This window comes from Bufo bufo, chromosome 10 (assembly GCF_905171765.1).
Source record: "Bufo bufo chromosome 10, aBufBuf1.1, whole genome shotgun sequence".
NCBI classification, from domain to species: domain Eukaryota; kingdom Metazoa; phylum Chordata; class Amphibia; order Anura; family Bufonidae; genus Bufo; species Bufo bufo.
The window spans coordinates 34,714,308-34,732,109 of record NC_053398.1 but is presented as its reverse complement, the minus strand read 5'-3'; the positions used below and the strand labels follow the sequence as shown (position 1 = coordinate 34,732,109).

At 42.9% G+C, this 17,802-nt stretch overlaps 1 protein-coding gene across 2 annotated transcripts; it reads right to left on the bottom strand.

The window, feature by feature from the left end:
* Positions 1 to 1,000: 1,000 nt before the first annotated feature.
* Positions 1,001 to 15,388, bottom strand: LOC120980443 (3-galactosyl-N-acetylglucosaminide 4-alpha-L-fucosyltransferase FUT3-like). Of its 2 annotated transcripts, none has more exons than XM_040409558.1 (3): positions 15,048 to 15,388; positions 1,964 to 2,054; positions 1,001 to 1,930 (listed from the first exon to the last, which is right to left on the bottom strand). In XM_040409558.1, the coding sequence occupies exons 1-3, from the start codon at positions 15,058 to 15,060 to the stop codon at positions 1,015 to 1,017; spliced, it is 1,020 nt and encodes a 339-aa protein (XP_040265492.1). In that variant the 5' UTR covers positions 15,061 to 15,388; the 3' UTR covers positions 1,001 to 1,014. The 2 variants fall into 2 exon arrangements, with proteins under 2 accessions (XP_040265492.1, XP_040265493.1); XM_040409559.1 differs by having other exon boundaries at positions 1,964 to 2,058; positions 15,068 to 15,388.
* Between the last annotated feature and the right edge of the window lie 2,414 nt (positions 15,389 to 17,802).

The window sequence follows — 17,802 nt, the reverse complement described above, 5'->3', positions numbered from 1 at the left end:
TTAGGATATGTCAGGATCCTGGAGCCTCAAAAAAACATATACTTTTAATGGCTTCTAGGTATAACATTTTAAAGGCATAAAGAGTTGCCATGCATTAGGTGAGACCAGTTCAAATGCTCGGTTGAATGTAAACAAAAGTTGTAGTCAACCTGAAACTAAGATAACCCAAATGAAAAATTGAGTTGTCAAGCTGGGTAGCAGCACTAAATCTTTGCCATAAGGAAGGAAAACCTAGCTAGCTACATGTTTCCCTCTAGCGCAGCCTTTAAAGAGCATCTGTTATCATGATCAACCCTATTTCACCAGGCATATTGCCTTTTAGGGTTGATCATGGTGACTAAAGTGAGTCCTTTCTCTCTGCAATCAGTATTACCCATGCAGAGAAATTCTTACTTTTAGTTTTAGGTAAATGAAGAGCTTGGAGCAGCAAGGGGCTGGACCAGCCAGCTGGAGCACCACTTCACCTCCGCCTCTTCCTGTGGGATTGCCTGGCCCTGAACTCTCAGGCATGCTCGGGCGCAGTGAAGATCTCAGAATGGTCATCCCCACTCTGAGATCTTCACTGCACATGTGCTGATGGTATTGCTGCTGGCGCAAGCATAACATTTCAGGACCAGGCATCAGAGCAGGCATCAGAGAGGATGCCTGGCCCTGCCAATCTCACTGGGAGGGGGCAGTGGCAATAGGAAGAGACAGAGGTAATGTGGTGCTTCGAGGGACTAGGCCTCCAAGCACCTCATTTACATAATACTAAAAGTAATTATTTCCCTACATTTGTAACACCGATTGCAGGAAGAAAGGACTCATTTTAGGCTTAATACGGTTGATCATGGTGACAGGTGCCATTTAAGTAAATAGGGTAACCTATAGCCATATACTATAGGTTGGAAAACTATTTCAAACATCCTCTCACTCAAGTCTGAACTAGAACACTTTGGATCCAGATTTTCAATTCTGTTTTACTCCTTATATATTGACCCTCTTTTTTGAGAGGACCTGTGTTTCTTTGAAACATTAGCTAAGGAACCATTTTTTCACACTGGGAATAACCTTAATACAATAGTTTTTTTGTAGTTCTCGGCATGCTTTACAGTAATGATTATCCCAACCTGTTTCTCTAACTGCAACATAATTCAATCGCCACTTAAAATATTGTTTATATCTTGCATTGTCTTTGTCTAACTCCAACAGGAACAGTGCCAGCTCTTTAGGACTAGAGAAATCATCCACATGAATGAAGGAATCAGGAGGGATGAAGCGTTCATAGTTTTTACGAGGAGCTCCAAGGACAACAGGAACGACCCCTAAATTGAAAGAATTACCCCACAGCTTCTCAGTAATATAATCCTTGTGGTCAGAGTTTTCAAATGCGAGATAAAACTTATATTGTGAAATGGTGCTAGAAAAGTCATCCCAGCTTAGCATCTGGTGACGCTTTCCATACACGTCAATGTGAATGTGTTTCTTCAGCTCCTCATAGTAAGAAGTACGCCTATTGCTTGGGTACCAATTACTAACCACCCAGGAAACTAACTTAGACTTGGATGGTATTGAAAACATCTGTGGTTCCTTCAGTGGTTTTAGAAAACCATAAGGAAGAAAAATGTCAGAGTCCTCTCGATAAGTCATTGTTAGGTTTATGATGTTATCTAACATATGAAGGTTTTTTGTGATAGTGGGAGGCTCCATGTTGAACCAAACCCAACGTTGGTAGTGTGGTCTTGTTCCCCGAGGTAGGTCTTTATTAGTCATGATGTCATAATGATGGATAATTACAGCATCTGCTCGGCTTAGCATCTTACGATCTGCTGTTAAGATGCACCCTGAAATGCCATACATTGACTGACATGTGTCCAAAGGAAATACCTCTCCAAAAGGCCAAGTCCAGACAACAATGAGAAGTTGGTTCTTGCCAACCTGTATAGGATAGCTTTCTCTTTCTTGGGTTATACTGAAGATGTACTTGGAGAGCCACAATAAAATGAAAAGGACCAACAAAAAAAGACAGGCAGAAGCCATCAGCTGCTTGCAGAGTCTGTTCATCTTCTGACCAGCTGTAAAACACAGTAAAAACAGATTGTTTATTAAATTTTTCTAAAATATGAAATTTGAATTGTCTTATTTTGGTGTACCTCAGGGTGCCTATTCAGGGAATTCTGAATTAGTAGAGTAGAAAGTGCCTACAATAGAGCACACCCTGCCCATGCATTACGCAGAAAACCAATTGATTTGAATGGGAACTATGCAAAGCCTCATTTCTCATGTGGTGGCACTGCAGGGAAATTGGACACTCAGTTCTCCTACAGGTTATAGATCGCCAGTGATTCTAGTTGTGCAAAACCCTGTTATCAGCTTTATCAGAAAACCCTTCTAATAAGATGAATGTAAAATGTGTTTTTATACTGCAGCCATACAGTTTAGCCATTTTTAGTATATGCTGACCCTGCGGCATAGCTGAGTGGCAGCTGGTGGAGCAAATGCTGTGGGTGCTGGGTGTTAGGGAGTACCAAGACACTTTGCCTTGATAATAGTATATTAAGATACAGGGCTATGGTAGTGAAGTGAATCTGGGCCCTGGGTGAAGAAAAGATTGGCTACCGGCTCACACTAATGCATTTAAACTGATGTTAGTAGAGATAAGCGATTTAATTCTACACAAATGTAATTCATTACAAACTTTCCTAAATCTTCGATTTTCAGCAAATCTGAAACTTATGGGATTCGTCCTCCAATCGACCACTTTCAATTCTGTCCAAATTTATACTGACCGAATCTAATCTGATGTTGAACAAATCTGAACAAAAACTAATTTCAGGGAATTTGCTCATGTCTATTTGATTTGATTTTTCACATGGCTTTGTTTTTATACCAATATTTATTTTTGTTCATTAATATTAAGTTATGAAAATCCAAACGTTAATATCTATTTCTCATTTGCATGCTAATTTCGATTTATAATAATCACATATTAGGGTTGTCCGCTGGATTAGGCTAACAGGATCTATAGCGTGATAAAGAGCTGCACCCTTACAACTCCATGTGAAAGTACCTTAATACCTTTTTTTTTTTTCTTTTTATACAATAGAAAAAAAACTGTCACTATAAATATACATTTCTTTTTCTTTTTCAGACGTGTTACTTTTATAGGAGAGACTACGATTGAATATACTATAGCGCTTATTGCACTGGAGAAGCAAGCTATAAAAACCACCTATGTGAGGTATGTGTCTGTCACTCGGAGGTGGGCTATTGACCTGCAATTGCATACCTGTTCATACAACACGTTTCTTCTTTGCCATAAAAATTAGCACAACCAATTCAACACTTTGGAAAATAAAACACTTGGCCCAGTAATACTATATATGTTATTTTTGACTATAAGGCCTCAAGCACAACTGTATGAAAAAAAAACATGGACCGCACGTCCCAGGGGAGGGCTGGCAGCCTTAGTCCTGGGGGGCAAATCCAGTCAAGTGGGCCATTTTTATTTTGCAGACTTTTATTTTCTTTTATACAGGAACACATTGCATTTTCTGCCCCCCAATGTGGCACGTGTAGCGCGCTATGCCAATTCTTTTGCCCGTCCATTTTTCAAAGCCCCCTTCATATTTAAAAATGCGGCACGCGTAGCGTGCTGTGCCAATTCTTTTGCCTGGCCATTTCTAAAAGCCCTGTAGGAATGGAAAAACTGCTGAGCCCCGCCTATTATTAAAAGCCCCTCCTACATATAATAGGACACGCCCAACAAACACTGTACAGCTGAAATTCTATAGTTGCGGCCTGTCTCTACACATCATACGGAGAGGGGAGGGCTGTCCTGGCTGCACTGCCTGCTTCACATTATACAATAAACAGCCGGCTACAGCCAGGAAGCTCCTCCGCTCTCCTCCCTCCCCAGATCCTGCTCAAGGCCTGTGGTTCCCCCCACCATCTGCCACCCGCCCATGGCCTGCTGCCCCCCTTGACCGTCATCACTCAGCTCTGAATCCTCCTTCTGAAAATGGCAGGGGGAGGAGCATCTCCTCTCCTACATAGCGCCACATACCTCTTACATCCAGTGATGTCACCGTTGTTGTAGACGTTCTCTTTCCTCATCTTCGCCATTCAGACCAGACCGCCATGATGATTTTTTTGCCATCTCCCGTCTCTGCAGAGATTGACAAACAGACATTAGTTTCCCACATTTCCATCATCTTCACATCTTCTGAACACCCTTTCCTGACACCCCCAATACTATACCGCAGAAACAGTCCCCATGGAAATACTACTACCACACAGATAGTGCCCCCAATACTATACTGCAGAAACAGTACCACTGGGAATACTACTACCACACAGATAGTGCCCCCTTCAACAATTATTGGCACACAGTGCTCTAAAAAATAACTGCCCAGACACTAATAGTATAAAGATAATGTCCCCCAAAAATAATTGTGCTAAGCTGATACTGTGCCAGGGTGCCCCCCAAAGTAACCGTGCTCCCCAAAACCCCACCAATAGAAATAATTGTCTGCCAGAGCACACTTAGTAGCAATAATGCCCCTATAGTGCCCATACTAGTAATCATGTTCCTCATAGCCCCCCAGTAGTAGTAAAGCTCCGCATAATACTCCCTAGTAGTAATAATTCTCCCTATAATATGACAGTACATGAAATACCCCCGCTTAGTGCCCACAGTTTAGCTAATGTCCCCATAATGTATGCCAGTATAAAATACCCCTATATAGTGCCCCAGTAAATGCCCTCATCGTGCTCCTCTTCCCCATAGTGTCCCCCATAATATGCCAGTAAAAAAATGCCCCTTCTTAGTGCCCCCAGCAGATGCTCCTATAGTGCTCCTCTCTATGGGCCAATAAAAAAGGCCCATTTAGAGCCCCCACTTTCCCATAGTGCCACCAAATAATGCCCCTATAGTGCCGACATATGCCCCATAGTGCCGCTCTCCCCTATAGTGCCCCCCATAGTGTGCCAATAAAAAGAAAAGCCGCTTTAGAGCCCCCAGATGCCCCCATAGTGCTCCTCTCCCTCATGGTGCCCCCCCATAATGTGCCAGTAAGAAATGCCCCCATAGTGCCCCCCCAAAATGGGCAAGAAATAAATGTCCCCAGATTGCCACCCCAAAAAAAATGGGGCTGTAAGAAATGCCAGATGCCCCCATATTGCCAGCTCCCCCCGCAAAGAAAAAAAAACAAAAAACACTAATACTTACCTTCATCAGCAGTGATGCGATGCAGACCTCTTCTGGCCTGTGTCCCTGCTGTGTGCTGCCCGGCTTAGGCAGCGCGATGATAATGACGTCATTGCGCTGCCTGAGCCGGCCTCTGATAGGCCTCCCTCCCCTGCCGCAGCACAGCCATCTGTATCGCTGTCCTGAGGACGGCGATACAGATGAATATGGAGATGAGCGCTTCCACAATGGAAGCGTTCATCTCCTATTGACCCCCCACCGCCGCCGCCGGAAACTAGAACCAGGGCCACGCCGCCTGTAGTGATCGGCGGTGCGGCCCTGAGGAGTTAAAAAATATATAATTATTATTTGTTAAAGACGGCCCAGTGCCCGTTTTTAACATGCTTTAGGGCGGCCTGGGGGGCAATTGCCTCCCTGCCCCCTGTCCCAGCCCGCCCCTGGCACGTCCCCATGATGTATATTGATCCATCGCTGCTAAACATGTAGTAAACATTAGTAAACATTCTTAGTATACATTTTTAGCAAAATGTGTAAGCCTACTTGCCAACTTCAAAGTAACTACTTTCAAATTGTTTCCTACACTATTGGGTGTGGCACCACAAGAGGGCAACCAAAATGGGCTCTTCCATTTTAGACATTGGCATATCCACAGAGGGTCCACCTCTGGGCAGCGCTTGCACAGTCCTCTGTTCCTTGGCTGTTTCCCATAAAAACGAATGGAGAGTGCCCTGTGTGTATGACTACCTCTTTATTCAAAGCGACCAAAGGCGAAAGGAGTGGGTCCAGAATGGTGGACCCGCTTCTTTCAGGCATTTATAGAATATCCCGTGGACTCCTCCTGGTCAAAAAGGTTGTCCAGCCTTAAAAAAAAGTTGCTGTTCTACCCAGAAACAACTCCACTCTTTTGCAGGGGCTGTGTCTGCATCATATATCTCATAATTCTCAAAATATCGTAAGTAATAATTCCATGTTCAAATCATCCAGGTTATATTTATACAATAACACAAGCATAAAACTCATCTAACATTAACCTCTTCTTGCACCATAAAGTAACTCTACATACGGTAGAGGTGAAGACTAGCTTCCTGCACTTCAATGTACAGTTACAACTCAAGGATAAAGCAGACACAGCAGTTGTGCGCATGCCATTGTCAGCAAGAGCTGGCTATCATCTATAGCTGCAATGGCCGCAATTGGAACTAGCTAGTCCTGATTAGGGATGAGCGAATCGACTTCGGATGAAGCATCCGAAGTCGATTGGCATAAAATTTCGTTTGAATATTGTACGGAGCAAGCACTCTGTACAGTATTAGAATGTATTGGCTCCAAAGTTATAACTTCAGAAATTAATTTATACTGTAAAAAAACATTTCCCGAACTCGGGTTCGGTTCCAAGTGGTACCTTGGAACCGAACCCGAGTTCGAGAAATGTTGTTTTTACAGTACAAATTAATTTCTGAAGTTATTGCGCGAAGTTTCGCGGGACTTTGCCAAGCAATAACTTCGGCTCATTGGAGCCAAAACATTCTAATACTGTACGAAGCTCCTGCTCCGTGCAGTATTAAAACAAAGTTTTATGCGAATCGACTTCGGATGTTTCATCCGAAGTCGATTCCCTCATCCCTAGTACCAATGAAACTACAAAACAGTTCGTTACGATAAAAACAAGGCCTGACACAGCTCTGTTGAGAAAAAATAAAAAAAGTAATGGCTCTGAAAAGAAAGTTGAAAAAATATGATTATTTTGTACAAAAGTGATTACGCATAAGAAAAAAGTGGAATAAAGGCTACATGCACACGGCCGTATGTGTTTTGCAGTCCGCAAATTGCGGATCCACAAAAAAAACTAATGACATCCGTATGCCATCCATTTTTTTTGCGCATCCATTGTAATAATGCCTAAAACGGACAATAATAGGACATGTTTTATTTTTTTTGCGGGGCTATGGAACGGACATACTGATGCGGAGAACACACAGTGTGCTGTCCGCATTTTTTGCGGACCCATTGAAATGAATGGGTCCGCATCCTATCCACAAAAAAAACGGAACAGAGACGGAAATAAACAACATTCGTGTGCATGTAGCCAAAAAGTGATCAAAAAGTCTTATGAACCCCAAAATGGTACCAATAAAAACTGCAGCTCATCCTGCAAAAAGCAAACCCTCACATAGCTACGTTGATTTAAAAATTAAAAAGTTGCATCACAAAAACAAATAATAATTTTTTTTTAAATTGTGTATTTATTGTGCAAAAGCAGTAACATAAAAAAAAACTATATAAGGGCTGATGCACACGACCGTAGTTTCTGCGCATAAATTTGCGACTCTTTTCTGCTCTGCACTATGCTCGCCAGTTTTCAGAAAGTGGGCGTGTTTTCTTATGTAAATAAATCTCTAGACAGATTTACTATTGGGACTATTTAAAAATTCGCAAAAAAGTCGCAAAAAAATGCGCAATTTCACTCCAGTGAGGACCATGCTTATCTTATGAGACTTTTTAATAGAATATGCGACTTTTTTGTAAAGACGTGCGACTTTTTCATAAAGATGTGCGACTTTTGTAAAGCTGCTTACTGACGGATAAACTGCTACCGTCAAACCACATTTATTACAGTCTTAACGGGCCGATCATAAATCTGACTTGGCTAAAACTGACTTTAGCCATATGTGAAAGTGGAGTGAGCTGTCAGAGTGATGATAAATCTGGCCCAAGGCCTTGTACAACGACATATTCAGGAAAAAATTAAAAAACATTTGCGATGATGAAAAAAACAAAAAGGATGGAGTTGTCCTAAAGGCCTATAATTCAGCCAAAATATGCTCTCACTTGTAGCTAGATCATTGGGCCAGATTTATCATTAGCTCAGGTCAGAATAATGGAGTGAAAAAGTCCCCAAAAAAGTCCCAAACGCTAAAACTGCGCACAAATTTGCGACTTTTTTCTGCTCTGCTCTATGCTTGCCAGTTTCCTGAAAGTGGGCGTGTTTTCTTATGTAAATGAATCTCTAGACAGATTTACTATTGGGACTATTTAAAAAGTCGCAAAAAAGTCGCAATTTCACTCCAGTGAGGACCATGCTTATCTTATGAGACTTTTTAACCACCTCCGGACCGCTGTACGCACAGACGCGTCCTGGAGGTGGTTGATTTATTCCTCCTGGACGCGCCGGCGCGTCCTCTCGCGAGACGCGAGATTTCCTGTGAACGCGCGCACACAGGCGCGCGCGCTCACAGGAACGGAAGGTAAGAGAGTTGATCTCCAGCCTGCCAGCGGCGATCGTTCGCTGGCAGGCTGGAGATGTGTTTTTTTTAACCCCTAACAGGTATATTAGACGCTGTTTTGATAACAGCGTCTAATATACCTGCTACCTGGTCCTCTGGTGGTCCCCTTTGTTTGGATCGACCACCAGAGGACACAGGTAGCTCAGTAAAGTAGCACCAAGCACCACTACACTACACTACACCCCCCCCCCCCGGTCACTTATTAACCCCTTATTAGCCCCTGATCACCCCTGATCACCCCATATAGACTCCCTGATCACCCCCCTGTCATTGATTACCCCCCTGTCATTGATCACCCCCCTGTAAAGCTCCATTCAGACGTCCGCATGATTTTTACGGATCCACTGATAGATGGATCGGATCCGCAAAACGCATCCGGACGTCTGAATGAAGCCTTACAGGGGCGTGATCAATGACTGTGGTGATCACCCCATATAGACTCCCTGATCACCCCCCTGTCATTGATTACCCCCCTGTCATTGATCACCCCCCTGTAAAGTTCCATTCAGACGTCCGCATGATTTTTACGGATCCACTGATAGATGGATCGGATCCGCAAAACGCATCCGGACGTCTGAATGAAGCCTTACAGGGGCATGATCAATGACTGTGGTGATCACCCCATATAGACTCCCTGATCACCCCCCTGTCATTGATTACCCCCCTGTCATTGATTACCCCCCTGTAAAGCTCCATTCAGATGTCCGCATGATTTTTACGGATGCACTGATAGATGGATCGGATCCGCAAAACGCATCCGGACGTCTGAATGAAGCCTTACAGGGGCATGATCAATGACTGTGGTGATCACCCCATATAGACTCCCTGATCACCCCCCTGTCATTGATTACACCCCTGTCATTGATCACCCCCCTGTAAAGCTCCATTCAGATGTCCGCATGATTTTTACGGATGCACTGATAGATGGATCGGATCCGCAAAACGCATACGGACGTCTGAATGAAGCCTTACAGGGGCATGATCAATGACTGTGGTTATCACCCCATATAGACTCCCTGATCACCCCCCTGTCATTGATTACACCCCTGTCATTGATCAACCCCCTGTAAAGCTCCATTCAGATGTCCGCATGATTTTTACGGATGCACTGATAGATGGATCGGATCCGCAAAACGCATCCGGACGTCTGAATGAAGCCTTACAGGGGCGTGATCAATGACTGTGGTGATCACCCCATATAGACTCCCTGATCACCCCCCTGTCATTGATCAACCCCCTGTAAAGCTCCATTCAGATGTCCGCATGATTTTTACGGATGCACTGATAGATGGATCGGATCCGCAAAACGCATCCGGACGTCTGAATGAAGCCTTACAGGGGCGTGATCAATGACTGTGGTGATCACCCCATATAGACTCCCTGATCACCCCCCTGTCATTGATTACCCCCCTGTAAAGCTCCATTCAGACGTCCGCATGATTTTTACGGATCCACTGATAGATGGATCGGATCCGCAAAACGCATCCGGACGTCTGAATGAAGCCTTACAGGGGCATGATCAATGACTGTGGTGATCACCCCATATAGACTCCCTGATCACCCCCCTGTCATTGATTACCCCCCTGTAGAGCTCCATTCAGATGTCCGCATGATTTTTACGGATCCACTGATAGATGGATCGGATCCGCAAAACGCATCCGGACGTCTGAATGAAGCCTTACACGGGCGTGATCAATGACTGTGGTTATCACCCCATATAGACTCCCTGATCACCCCCCTGTCATTGATCACCCCCCTGTCATTGATCACCCCCCTGTCATTGATCACCCCCCCCTGTCATTTATCACCCCCCTTGTCATTTATCACCCCTCTGTAAGGCTCCATTCAGACATTTTTTTTGGCCCAAGTTAGCGGAATTATTATTTTTTTTTCTTACAAAGTCTCATATTCCACTAACTTGTGTCAAAAAATAAAATCTCACATGAACTCACCATGCCCCTCACGGAATCAAAATGCGTAAATTTTTTTAGACATTTATATTCCAGACTTCTTCTCACGCTTTAGGGCCCCTAGAATGCCAGGGCAGTATAAATACCCCACATGTGACCCCATTTCGGAAAGAAGACACCCCCAGGTATTCCGTGAGGGGCATATTGAGTCCATGAAAGATTGAAATTTTTGTCCCAAGTTAGCGGAACGGGAGACTTTGTGAGAAAAAAATGTAAAATATCAATTTCCGCTAACTTGTGCCAAAAAAAAAAAATTTCTATGAACTCGCCATGCCCCTCATTGAATACCTTGGGGTGTCTTCTTTCCAAAATGGGGTCACATGTGGGGTATTTATACTGCCCTGGCATTCTAGGGGCCCCAAAGCGTGAGAAGAAGTCTGGTATCCAAATGTCTAAAAATGCCCTCCTAAAAGGAATTTGGGCACCATTGTGCATCTAGGCTGCAAAAAAGTGTCATACATCTGGTATCGCCGTACTCAGGAGAAGTTGGGGAATGTGTTTTGGGGTGTCATTTTACATATACCCATGCTGGGTGAGAGAAATATCTTGGTCAAATGCCAACTTTGTATAAAAAAATTGGAAAAGTTGTCTTTTGTCAAGATATTTCTCTCACCCAGCAAGGGTATATGTAAAATGACACCCCAAAACACATTCCCCAACTTCTCCTGAATACGGCGATACCACATGTGTGACACTTTTTTGCAGCCTAGGTGGGCAAAGGGGCCCATATTCCAAAGAGCACCTTTAGGATTTCACAGGTCATTTACCTACTTACCACACATTAGGGCCCCTGGAAAATGCCAGGGCAGTATAACTACCCCACAAGTGACCCCATTTTGGAAAGAAGACACCCCAAGGTATTCCGTGAGGGGCATGGCGAGTTCCTAGAATTTTTTATTTTTTGTCACAAGTTAGTGGAAAATGCAGATTTTTTTTTCTTTTTTTTTTTTTTCATACAAAGTCTCATATTCCACTAACTTGTGACAAAAAATAAAAACTTCCATAAACTCACTATGCCCATCAGCGAATACCTTGGGGTCTCTTCTTTCCAAAATGGGGTCACTTGTGGGGTAGTTATACTGCCCTGGCATTCTAGGGGCCCAAATGTGTGGTAAGGAGTTTGAAATCAAATTCTGTAAAAAATGACCTGTGAAATCCGAAAGGTGCTCTTTGGAATATGGGCCCCTTTGCCCACCTAGGCTGCAAAAAAGTGTCACACATCTGGTATCTCCGTACTCAGGAGAAGTTGGGGAATGTGTTTTGGGGTGTCATTTTACATATACCCATGCTGGGTGAGAGAAATATCTTGGCAAAAGACAACTTTTCCCATTTTTTTATACAAAGTTGGCATTTGACCAAGATATTTATCTCACCCAGCATGGGTATATGTAAAAAGACACCCCAAAACACATTCCTCAACTTCTCCTGAGTACGGAGATACCAGATGTGTGACACTTTTTTGCAGCCTAGGTGGGCAAAGGGGCCCATATTCCAAAGAGCACCTTTCGGATTTCACAGGTCATTTTTTAGAGAATTTGATTTCAAACTCCTTACCACACATTTGGGCCCCTAGAATGCCAGGGCAGTATAACTACCCCACAAGTGACCCCATTTTGGAAAGAAAAGACCCCAAGGTATTCGCTGATGGGCATAGTGAGTTCATGGAAGTTTTTATTTTTTGTCACAAGTTAGTGGAATATGAGACTTTGTATGAAAAAAAAAAAAAAAAAAAATCATCATTTTCCACTAACTTGTGACAAAAAATAAAATATTCTAGGAACTTGCCATGCCCCTCACGGAATACCTTGGGGTGTCTTCTTTCCAAAATGGGGTCACTTGTGGGGTAGTTATACTGCCCTGGCATTCTAGGGGCCCAAATGTGTGGTAAGGAGTTTGAAATCAAATTCTCTAAAAATGACCTGTGAAATCCGAAAGGTGCTCTTTGGAATATGGGCCCCTTTGCCCACCTAGGCTGCAAAAAAGTGTCACACATCTGGTATCTCCGTACTCAGGAGAAGTTGGGGAATGTGTTTTGGGGTGTCATTTTACATATACCCATGCTGGGTGAGAGAAATATCTTGGCAAAAGACAACTTTTCCAATTTTTTTATACAAAGTTGGCATTTGACCAAGATATTTCTCTCACCCAGCATGGGTATATATAAAATGACACCCCAAAACACATTCCCCACCTTCTCCTGAGTACGGAGATACCAGATGTGTGACACTTTTTTGCAGCCTAGGTGGGCAAAGGGGCCCATATTCCAAAGAGCACCTTTCGGATTTCACAGGTCATTTTTTACAGAATTTGATTTCAAACTCCTTACCACACATTTGGGCCCCTAGAATGCCAGGGCAGTATAACCACCCCACAAGTGACCCCATTTTGGAAAGAAGAGACCCCAAGGTATTTCGTGATGGGCATAGTGAGTTCATAGAAGTTTTTATTTTTTGTCACAAGTTAGTGGAATATGAGACTTTGTAAGAAAAGGAAAAAAAAAATAAAAATCATCATTTTCCACTAACTTGTGACAAAAAATAAAAAGTTCTATGAACTCACTATGCCCATCAGCGAATACCTTAGGGCAGTGATGGCTAACCTTGGCACTCCAGCTGTGGTAAAACTACAACTCCCAAGATGCCCCCTTGCTTGGTTGCTCTCAGAACTCTATAGAAATAAATAGAGCATGCTGGGAGTCGTAGTTTTACCACAGCTGAAGTGCCAAGGTTAGCCATCACTGCCTTAGGGTGTGTACTTTCCGAAATGGGGTCATTTGTGGGGTGTTTGTACTGTCTGGGCATTGTAGAACCTCAGGAAACATGACAGGTGCTCAGAAAGTCAGATCTGCTTCAAAAAGCGGAAATTCACATTTTTGTACCATAGTTTGTAAACGCTATAACTTTTACCCAAACCATTTTTTTTTTACCCAAACATTTTTTTTTTATCAAAGACATGTAGAACAATAAATTTAGAGCAAAATTTATATATGGATGTCGTTTTTTTTGCAAAATTTTACAACTGAAAGTGAAAAATGTCATTTTTTTGCAAAAAAAATCGTTAAATTTCGATTAATAACAAAAAAAGTAAAAATGTCAGCAGCAATGAAATACCACCAAATGAAAGCTCTATTAGTGAGAAGAAAAGGAGGTAAAATTCATTTGGGTGGTAAGTTGCATGACCGAGCAATAAACGGTGAAAGTAGTGTAGGTCAGAAGTGTAAAAAGTGGCCTGGTCTTTCAGGGTGTTTAAGCACTGGGGGCTGAGGTGGTTAATAGAACATGCGACTTTTTCATAAAGATGTGCGACTTTTGTAAAGCTGCTTACTGACGGATAAACTGCTACCGTCAAACCACATTTATTACAGTCTTAAAGGGCCGATCATAAATCTGACTTGGCTAAAACTGACTTTAGCCATATGTGAAAGTGGAGTGAGCTGTCAGAGTAATGATAAATCTGGCCCATAGAGTGTAATAATAATCCATGAAATACTGCACATCTAATGTGTAGCCATTAAAATAGATTATTTCCGGGATTATTTGAAGCTTCCCCAATTCACCTCCCCCATTGCTTCTGACACATGAAACATACACTGCCTCTTGACTGCTGTTTTTTTTACCCAAATAAAATGGATCATCTATCTGCTCATGGCTACTTCGTAGACATTTTTTCAAAGCTGTCAAAAAAGGTGTGAAATCTGTCTATGTCTGTAAGGCCTCATGCCCACCACCATATTGTGAATCTGTGTCCCATTTACATTTTTTGCGGCTTGCACATGGACTTAAGAATTTCTATGGGTCCACCCAAAAACTAAAAAAACGGATGTCATCCGTGTGCGGTCTGCATCCATGTGTCCTTTCCGCAAAGAGATGGAACATGTCCTATTCATCACCTGCAAATGCAACCAGAGATCCACTGAAGTCAATGGGTCAGCAAAAAACGGATACAGTCGTGTGCAAGAGGCCTTAAATTCATCATAAACATGGCGCACACCAAGTACTAAATTTTTGGCTGCATTTTGCATAGTAAATCTACCCCACTGGGTCTGGTGCAATCTGCAAAAAAATGCAGATACAAAATACGGTCGTGTGTATAAGGCTTATGGCCCCACGGCACAGTTGTCATTTTGTCATGATGCAGATTGCATCTCTTTTCCCAATAGAAGTCAATGGGAAAATAGGTTTCTGAGACAGACCTGGGACTTTCAAAATTGTGATGACTGCGCCTTATAATTGTGCGGTCGACCACATGTAAAACATGTCCTGCTGCTTGCGACTGCTGACCGCATGGGGTATACAGTTGATTAGCCGATGGCGGGATATGTTTAACATATTTTTCCATGTGTCACTATTTGACGTTAATCAGAATGCTAAAAAAAAAAAACAAGTTTATAACGCCAGTATTTAGGCACATTAGCTACCTTAACAACTTTTTGAAAAAGTACAATGATCGAAAATATGATTCCATCAATACGATCCTATTTCAAACACATGCTGGGAGATTCCTGTCTGTGGAGCATAAAGTTTGACTACCCACCAGTCAAGAAAAGATCTTTGCCTGTATTGTAATGCCTCCAGTAGCTAAACCTATATAAAGCAAGGTACGTACCTGTCTGTGACATAAGAAACCTTTGAATCCACTGCGCAGTCCTGAAATTCTGTGTTTTCCTCTACAGTTTTAAAGAGGAGGTACAATGTCTTTGCGCTTTCTTATAGAGTTTCACAACGTGTGTGAAGACAAGTGGAGATAGATATTTCACATTGCGAGGAAGGAAATACTGTATGTTGCAAAACCAGGCAGAGAATTAGAACGGGCATGCCAACGGATGCTCTAATATAGTCTAATATATAAAGCGGAGTGTGTTTTGGATCTGATCAATGGTCAGTAAAGTTGATGAGATGGTCCAAATGATAGAAGTAGGTTTACAGGCCTGGAGAGAAATGACACTGACCACTCAGGTGGGAGTCAAAGCATATCTCTGGTTTATTGCAGCACAGCAGACAGTTATATATTAACAGGAAATGTAGAACAGGAAAATGCGGGGAGGCAGTGTGGCGTATGTCTTTAGTATGTGCTATAAGCTATGTATTTTCTGTCACATCTGTGTGCGAGAGGAGGTTCACCCCCCCCTTCCAGGTGGGTGAAGCTGCTTGCTTGAGCTGTCTCGAGGCACATAATAAAGCAGAAAACAAGATTCTTTGTTATAGGTGTTGGCTGGGTACCTGACCGCCATTTTAACTACAGTATAGTCTTCAACAAGCAAGTATCCATTTTGTCTCAATATTCCATAACAGTCCCCCCTTGGAGACTTCATTGTAGACTTTCCCTTGCCTAGCGAATCCCCTTGGCATACCATTCGTATCCTCTTCACCCGCAGTGGCGACAACCCACCCCTTCTAGGTAGGCTCCCGGTTGCTCGGACTTGTGGTAATACCCTGGGATTCATCTCACCCTATCTCAACCAGGCATCATAGTGAGGAGGGGGAGCTGTGTTGAACGATGTTTCCTTCTGTTCTTCCTCATCACCATACATGAGCATGATGGGTTGTTCATCAGTTTTCTTCATTCTGTTTTTAAAAGGCGGGTCACACAAGTAAGAACAAGCTTAATTACTATATATATATCACCAATAGTATTAGAGCTACCTGTAATATTGCTTGGACAATTCCCATGAGCCAACCCCCAATATCTTTAAACCAGTTGGCGGGGTTAAGGAAGGAGAAGGTATCAGACCACCATGTATCTTTATCAGCTTTATGTGCGTCCAGCCATTTATCCCATAGATCTGCCATTTTCTCTAGACCCACTTTAACTTGCAAATTACCCTGCGGGTCTATGTAATGGCAACAAGCGGGTCCCACAACCTGGCACATACCTCCATCTTTGGCTGTAACATAGTCTAGTACTAATGTGTGTTGGTTGGTGACAATGATCAACTGGTTCTGCACGATGTTCAAGGTATTCATAAGTCTCATCACTTCCCATATTTGATCATCTAGATAATCAGTTGCCACCACCAAATGATCCCACATCTGCACTATCATGGGATATATGAAAAGGCTACTAAGAATTTTATTGGAAATGCTCATATCTACAACATGTGGCTTACCGTTTGGTCTGGGTGTGTTATCTTTGGCCCTACGGTACAAGGTGTGTTTAGGAATAGCATTTATGTCAATTTCAGACTGTGGTACTATAAAGCTGGCAGGAGTAAGCCTGGCGATGGTGCACAGTCCTGTGACATTCTCGGATAACCATTTGTATGCTTTGTGTTCACAAACTAAGTATATGTCTTCTGGAACTGCCACTGCTGTGCTATTGAACAATTGGGTAATTAATTTGGCAAATTTTATCCCTTTTGCCAGCTCATATCCTTTTAACTGACCTTCGGTGTTGTTAGCTAATATACCTGTGATAATGTCCTGTACAGTACGGTGGATACAGGGTAGGTCTTTTCCATTCACAGCATCTACACCAATACACTGCACGTGGCTGTCTGTTTTTGAGTCATTGTAACCTGAGTGTATGTGTGGACTAAATGTCATACCTTTGGTTTGTACTTGGAGACAATAACAGTGTGCCCAGCTAGGAAAACATGTGACATTAGCCCAGTGTCCCTCTTGCCAAGGAGTAGAGCTATGATCTTCCGAGGGTCCTGATCTGCTTATCATGAGCCATGGGGCATCTGCCCACCCTGCGACAGGCAAGGACACTTCCCTATCCTTAGCTTTACTGGATTTAACTTGGTATATGGGTCAAAGTCATGATAAGTAGGTGGATCCCCATGGCTTATTGTTCTGGGGTCGTCAGGACGGCTTTTACTCTTTTACAATGTGAGGCGTGGATCCAGGTGGGTCTCCCTTCGAGTTTCACGGAAGTTGGGGTAGTCAACAGCACTTGGTAGGGTCCCTCGTATCCTGGTTCGAGGGTGCTTCTGATGTGTTTCTTGACTACCACCCACTCTCCAGGTTTAAGAGTGTGGCTTCCTTCTAGGGAGTCTGGATCTGGAATGGAAGAGAGAACTTGTGCATATATGTTAGACAATTGTTTGCTCAATGCTATCACATATTTTGCAACAGATTCATAATGCATTTGCAATTGCTGTGGAAAGTACTGTCCCATTCTTGGACCTGTCCCAAATAGGATCTCATATGGGGTCAGTTTGTGTGGGGGCCTAGGGGTGTGTCTAACTGAAAATAGTGCTACTGGCAGGCATTGATGTCCCATGGACTAAATTACACCTCTTGATCCTGCACCTGTTTATTAATAAAACTTAGCTTTTATTTATTTATTCTATCTAATATATTTCTAAAAAGTGCTTTTAAAAATTGCCAGCTAGTCTCAGCCTGCATTTCTAAATGTT